The sequence below is a fragment of the Meleagris gallopavo genome, unplaced genomic scaffold (assembly GCF_000146605.3).
Source record: "Meleagris gallopavo isolate NT-WF06-2002-E0010 breed Aviagen turkey brand Nicholas breeding stock unplaced genomic scaffold, Turkey_5.1 ChrUn_random_7180001851232, whole genome shotgun sequence".
In the NCBI taxonomy this organism is placed as follows: Eukaryota; Metazoa; Chordata; class Aves; order Galliformes; family Phasianidae; genus Meleagris; species Meleagris gallopavo.
In genome coordinates this window covers 23,627-30,308 of record NW_011118163.1, presented here as the reverse complement: position 1 = coordinate 30,308, position 6,682 = coordinate 23,627, and the positions used below count along the sequence as shown (strand labels likewise).

Here is a 6,682-nt window from a genome sequence, read left to right as displayed (position 1 = left end):
AACCCCCCAAGAAACCCAAGGAGAAGCCCCCCAAAGGCTCCGAAAAGCCCCCCAAGGGCTCCAAGAAGCCCAAGGAGAAATCCCCCAAGGAGAGGCCCCCCAAGGAGAAACCCCCCAAGGAGAAGCCCCCCAAGGAGAAGCCCCCCAAGGCCACCAAGAAGCCCCTGGACACGAGGCCACCGCAGCCACCCGACACCCCCTGGGAGCCCCCCACAGCCCCACAGCCCCCGCGGGGTGAGGACGGACCCGGGACATCGCTGTCTGTGGGGCAGCCGTGGGTCCCCGAGGAGAAGGAGGAGGAGGAGGATGGCAGAGACCGAGGTGAGCGGGGGGGCGGCACCAAGGGGCTCTTTTGGGGCAAAGCGCAACGCCAGCCATGTCCCACCCCGACACCCCTCCTGTGTCCCTGTCCCCAGAAGAGCTGGAGGAGCGGCCGACCCAGCGCTGGGAGTGGGGCCGGGAGGATCGACGCCCTGAGCCTGAGGCAGGTGAGAGCCACCCCGTGCCGCCACCTCCCTGTGCCCACCCCACATCCTAATGTCACCACCCGACCTCCGTGTCCCACGTCCCCGTGTCACCCTGCAGAGGTCCCCGAGGAGCCGGAGCCGCCGACGCTGGACTACAACGAGCAGTTGGAGCGGGAGGACTATGAGGACTGTATGGTGCTGGGGCTCACGGGGGACCGTGGGGTCTCATCCCCTCACGGCCCCACAATCAGTGTCCTCCTCTGCCCCCAGTTGAGTACATCCGGCGGCAGCAGAAGCCCCGCAAACCCCCAAACAGGAGGAAACCCGACCGGGTCTGGCCCCAACCGGAGACGGCGCCTCGTCAGTGCAGGGACACGGGGATGGGGGTGACCCCAGGGCTGGGAGTGGGGTTTGGGGTCACCAGGGATGGGGAGGGCATGGGGACATCCCGGTGTGTGGGGGTGCAGGGAGCCCCATGGAGGCATGGCGATCCTACAGGGGTCATCGATGGGGACGTGGAGGTCCCTTATGTGGGCATTAGGACTCTATATAAGGGCACGGGGACCTCTAGAGGTAGAGGGATCCCATGGGGATGGGTGGGTTCCTGTGTGGAAATGGGGACGCTACACAACCAGAGACCCTATAGGCCCAGGGGGACCCTACAGGAGCGTGGGGATCCCATGGGACATCCAGGTTCCTGCAGGGGCATGGAGACTCCATGGGGGTTACAGGGATCCCATGGGATATGAACATTCCACAGGGATATATGGGTTTCTGCAGGGATGTGGGGACCCCATAATGGCATGTGAACTCAGCAGGGACATGAGAACCTCACAAGAGTTGCAGGGATCCTGTAGAGATGCGCAGGTTTCTGCAGGGACATGGGGACCCTATAGGGGCTATAGAGGATCCCAAAGGGACATGGAGGAGCCCATGGGATTGTAGGGATCTCATGGAGACAGAGGAAACCCTTCAGGGATGTGGGGACCCCATGTGATAAGGGGGGACCTCACAGTAGCATGAAGACACCGTAGGGACACGTTGACCCTGCAGGGGCATAGGGGACCCCATAGGCACCCCAAACCCTTTGGCCATCCCCAGCCACACCAGAGGAGCCCCCCGCACCGCTGCCCGGCCCCGTGACGGAGCGTGACTACGAGGAGGGCTGGGAGCGACCCGACTACGACGACTGTGAGTGACCCCCGGACCCATCCCCTGCTCCCAGGGGGCTCTGCAGGGTTCCAAGAGGCATCGCAGCCCCTCACTCCCATCCCCACCCCATAGTTGGCTACGGGCTGCTCCCACCGCCCAAGCCCAAGAAGCAGCCGGAGAAAGAGGAGGAGATGGAGACAGATGAGGAGAAGTTGAAGCCGTGTGAGAGGCAGTGGCACAGCCCTGTCCCCATCCCTATCTCCGACTGTCCTGTTTTTGTCCCTGTCTGATCCCTGTCCCTGTCCTATCCCTGTCCTTGTCCCTGTACCATCTCTATCCCTTTCCCATTCCCACATCTGTCCCTGTTCCCATCCCTTATGATGCTCTCCCACCAGGGAAGCCCAAGAAGGGCGGCAGCAGCAAGGAGGAGGAGGAGGATCCGTGGGCAGAGGAGAAGGGCCAGGACAGCAAAGGTGGGTGCCCCCAACCCTGCGTCCCCACTCAGCCTGTGCCCCGTCACTGTGGCCCTTTTCTCTAGGAAAAACCAAAAAGCCAGGTGGGAAGAAGTGGGAGCCAGATGAGGATGAGTTGGCACCACCAGAAGAGAAGACGAGTGAGTGTTCCCATCCCTGTGTTCGGGGCCACTACGCTGCAGTGCCATGGCCTTCCTGTCCCCTGTCCCCACAGGGTGCCCTCCCATCGGGATGGAGTCCCATCGTGTGGAGGATGACCAGATCCTGGCCTCTTCCATGCTGCGTCATGGGCTGGGTGCGCAGCGCGGCCGCCTCAACATGCAGGTGGGCGTCCATCCAGTCCCCATCCCGTATCCGCCTTCTCCTCTATCCCATCCCCATCCCTGTCCTGTCCCCATCTCATCCTATCCCATCCCTACCCGTGTTCCCATTCTGCCCTCATCCCATTCCACCCCCATCCTCATTCCATCATCACCCCATTGCTATCTCAGTCCCTATCCTGTTCTACCGCATTGTCATCCCATCATCATTCCATTGCTATCTTGATCCCCATCCCCATCCCATCGTCACCCCATCACTGTCTCAATCCCTTTCCCTATTTCCTTTCCATCCCATCCCACCATGACTCCATCGCAATTTTAGTCCCTATCCCCATTCCCATTTCATCTCATCCCTATTCCATCATCACCGCATTGCTATCTCCATCCCCATCCTATCCTGTCCCCATCCCATCCCCATCCCATCTCCATCCCCATTCCTATCCCTGTCCCCACCTCACCCCATCCGTGTCCCCTTGCTGTCCCCAGGCGGGTCCCAACGAGGACGATTTCTTTGATGGTGCGTGGTGCGCAGAGGACGACAGCCGTGCACACTGGCTGGAGGTGGACACGCGCCGCACCACCAAGTTCACCGGCGTCATCACCCAGGGACGGGACTCCCAGATCCAGTACGGGGCCGGCGGGTGGCGGGGGGCTGCGGGGCTGAGGGTGGCACTGCGGGGGTCCCACGTTGTCCCCTTCGTCCCTCCTGCAGCGAGGACTTCGTCACCAGCTTCTACGTGGGCTTCAGCAACGACAGTCAGAACTGGGTGATGTACACCAACGGCTACGAGGAGATGGTACGGGGGGCACGGGGTGACGTGGGGACGCAATGGGGACACGGTGCCACCCCGCTGTGCCCCGTTCCCAGAAGTTCTATGGCAACGTGGACAAGGACACGCCGGTGCTGACCGAGTTCCCCGAGCCCATGGTGGCCCGCTACATCCGCGTGTATCCGCAGACGTGGAACGGCAGCCTGTGCCTGCGGCTGGAGGTGCTGGGCTGTCCCCTCTCCCGTGAGTGGCAACGGGGAGGGGACACAGGGGCGGTGGACCCCGGGACACCGCGGCCACATCGCTGTCCCCGCAGCTGTCAGCAGTTACTATGCGCAGCAGAACGAGGTGACATCAGCCGACAACCTGGACTTCCGTCACCACAGCTACAAGGACATGAGGCAGGTGGGTTCGGTGGCACCGTCCCAGCCATGTCCCCACGCTGCCTCCCAGCGCCTGTCCTCTCCCCCCGCAGCTGATGAAGGTGGTGAATGAGGAGTGCCCCACCATCACCCGCATCTACAACATCGGCAAGAGCTCGCGTGGGCTGAAGATCTACGCCATGGAGATCTCTGACAACCCGGGGGAGCACGAGACGGGTGAGGGGGGGACGTGGGGGCACTGACCTGAGTTCTGTCACTGTTACACCCTTACTCCTGTGCCTTAAGGGAACCCTAACACTAATCCTGTCCCACTGCAGCAATGGCCAAAGCCTTACCCTGACATTAACCCTAACCCTACCCTAACCCTAACCCCAAATATAACCCTAACTCCAAATATAACCCTAACGATAACCTTCACCCTAACCCTAACACTAGCCCTAACCCTAACCCCAAATATAACCCTAACTCCAAATATAACCCTAACGATAACCTTCACCCTAACCCTAACACTAGCCCTAACCCTAACCCCAAATATAACCTTAACCATAACCCTAACCCTAAATATAACCCTAACCATAACCCTACCCTAACTCTAACCCTAAATATAACCCTAACCCTTACCCTACCCTAGCCCTAGCCCTTACCAAAACACTGACCTCAACTCTAAATCTAAGCCTAACCATTATCCTAAATCCAAATGCAACCTTAAAACCAACCATAACTTTCACCCCTAATGCCAAACTTTACCCCCAACCTTAACTGTATACCTAACCCCAATGTTGGCCTAATCCACAACTCAACCCTAACCCTAAGCACTAATCGTAACCCTTACCTATGTGCTAACACCAAACCCTTACCCTAATTGCAAACTTTAACCCTAAATATTATCCAAACTCTAAAGCTAACCCTAATCCTAACCCTAAACCTGAACCTAAAACTAACTCTAGCCCTAACCTTAACCCTGACTCTAAAGCTAACACTCGCCCTAAAGCTAACCCCAACCCTAACCATGACCCTAAATCTACAGCTAACCCTCACCCTAGCCTAACTAAAGCCGCCCCTAACCCTAACTCTGACCCCAAAGCCAACCCAGGCCCTGATCCCACCGGTGGCTGTGCTGCCCCATACGCAGTAGGGCTGGGTGGCCTCACCCCCACCCCACGCACCCCACACACCCCATAGCCATGGCTCCCCACAGGAGAGCCCGAGTTCCGCTACACGGCAGGGCTGCACGGCAACGAGGCGCTGGGCCGCGAGCTGCTGCTGCTGCTGATGCAGTTCCTGTGCAAGGAGTACCAGGATGGCAACCCCCGTGTGCGCAGCCTGGTCACTGAGACACGCATCCACCTCGTGCCAGCGCTCAACCCTGATGGCTACGAGCTGGCACAGGAGGCGGTGAGAGCGGGGAGCTGCGGGTGGTGGCACTGGGGAGGTGGTGGCATTGGGATGGTGGTGGCATTGGGATGGTAGCACTGTAGTGGTGACACTGGGATGGTAGACATGGGATGGTGGAGGCATTGGAGTGGTGGTGGCACTGGGATGGTAGCACTCAGATGGTGGCAGTGAGATGATTGTGGCAATCGGATGCTGGTGACACTGGATGATGTTGGCACTGGGATGGTAGCACTGGGGTGGTGGCTGTGGGACGGTGGTGGAATTGGGGTGGCGGCACTAAGACAGTAGTGTCACGTGGGAGGTGGTGGAAATGGGGCAGCGGTGGCACCAGGATGATGGTGGCACTGGGGTGGTGGTGGCACCGGGGTCACCGCGGGACTGTCACCGCTCCCTCAGGGCTCCGAGCTGGGCAACTGGGCGCTGGGCCACTGGACAGAGGAGGGCTTCGACCTCTTTGAGAACTTCCCTGACCTGACGTCCCCGCTGTGGGCAGCCGAGGAGCGGCAGTTGGTGCCGCACCGCTTCCCGGGCCACCACATCCCCATCCCGGAGCACTACCTGCAGGACGCCGCCGCGGTGAGGGGACACCCACCCCGCCAGCACGGCGGTGGCACAATGGGACGGGTGGCACAGCGTCCCCTCTCCAGGTGGCCGTGGAGACGCGAGCCGTCATGGCCTGGATGGAGAAGAACCCCTTTGTGCTGGGAGCCAACCTGCAGGGTGGGGAGAAGTTGGTCTCCTTCCCCTTCGACGCAGCGCGGCCCCACAGTGAGACCCCCGCAGCCCCGCGCCCGCTGGACGAGGATGAGGACGACGAGCAGCCCGAGGTGCACGAGACGCCCGACCATGCCGTGTTCCGCTGGCTGGCCATCTCCTACGCCTCGGCACACCTCACCATGACAGAGACCTTCCGCGGGGGCTGCCACGCGCAGGACGTCACCGACGCCATGGGCATCGTGCAGGGGGCCAAGTGGCGGCCCCGCGCCGGCAGTAAGTGGGCGTCGAGGTGGAACCCCTTGGACTGGTCTTAAGAGACGTTCCCACCTAAAGGATTCTGCTGTGACAATGAGCTGGGGGGTGGGGGAGGTGGTGACCTGCAGCACCGATCCCACTGGGATTTTGGCAGGCATGAATGACTTCAGCTACCTGCACACCAACTGCCTGGAGCTCTCCATCTACCTGGGCTGCGACAAGTTCCCCCATGAGAGCGAGCTGCAGCAGGAGTGGGAGAACAACAAAGAGTCGCTGCTCACCTTCATGGAGCAGGTAGGCAAGGGAAACCGGTGCCAGGAACTGGTAGCCTCATAACCAAACGTGCCACCCTCGTCCCCTTTTGTGCAGACCCACCGGGGGATCAAGGGTTTGGTGACGGACCAGCAGGGAGAGCCCATCGCCAATGCCACCATCGTGGTGAGCGGCGTCAAGCACAGCATCAGGACAGGTAGGAGCTGGGGTGGGATGTCACGGGATTGGCACGGCGACGGCCCCGCAGCCCCCTCACCCCCTCGCCACCCGCAGCCAGCGGCGGGGACTACTGGCGCATCCTGAACCCGGGCGAGTACCGCGTGTCGGCGCGGGCCGAGGGCTACAACCCCAGCACGAAGACCTGCAGCGTCTTCTACGACATCGGGGCCACGCAGTGCAACTTCGTGCTGGCGCGCTCCAACTGGAAGCGCATCCGCGAGATCATGGCCATGAACGGGAACCGGCCCATCCGCCGCG

The 6,682-nt window shown here is 61.0% G+C and overlaps 1 protein-coding gene across 1 annotated transcript in view; it reads left to right on the top strand.

The window, feature by feature from the left end:
* Window positions 1-5: 5 nt before the first annotated feature.
* Window positions 6-6,682, top strand: part of AEBP1 (AE binding protein 1) — a gene marked incomplete at its 5' end in the record, with an annotated part of 7,140 nt that continues 463 nt past the window's right edge. The window contains 20 exons of the mRNA XM_019611019.2: window positions 6-321; window positions 417-488; window positions 586-657; window positions 738-827; window positions 1,569-1,658; window positions 1,752-1,841; window positions 2,015-2,092; window positions 2,158-2,232; window positions 2,307-2,416; window positions 2,899-3,038; window positions 3,125-3,209; window positions 3,281-3,425; window positions 3,499-3,587; window positions 3,658-3,781; window positions 4,764-4,960; window positions 5,357-5,536; window positions 5,608-5,950; window positions 6,087-6,226; window positions 6,302-6,401; window positions 6,479-6,682. The exon at window positions 6,479-6,682 is cut by the window's right edge and continues 463 nt beyond it. Coding sequence (XP_019466564.1) covers window positions 6-321; window positions 417-488; window positions 586-657; window positions 738-827; window positions 1,569-1,658; window positions 1,752-1,841; window positions 2,015-2,092; window positions 2,158-2,232; window positions 2,307-2,416; window positions 2,899-3,038; window positions 3,125-3,209; window positions 3,281-3,425; window positions 3,499-3,587; window positions 3,658-3,781; window positions 4,764-4,960; window positions 5,357-5,536; window positions 5,608-5,950; window positions 6,087-6,226; window positions 6,302-6,401; window positions 6,479-6,682 — 2,740 coding nt within the window. The remainder of the gene's footprint in view (window positions 322-416; window positions 489-585; window positions 658-737; window positions 828-1,568; window positions 1,659-1,751; window positions 1,842-2,014; window positions 2,093-2,157; window positions 2,233-2,306; window positions 2,417-2,898; window positions 3,039-3,124; window positions 3,210-3,280; window positions 3,426-3,498; window positions 3,588-3,657; window positions 3,782-4,763; window positions 4,961-5,356; window positions 5,537-5,607; window positions 5,951-6,086; window positions 6,227-6,301; window positions 6,402-6,478) is intronic.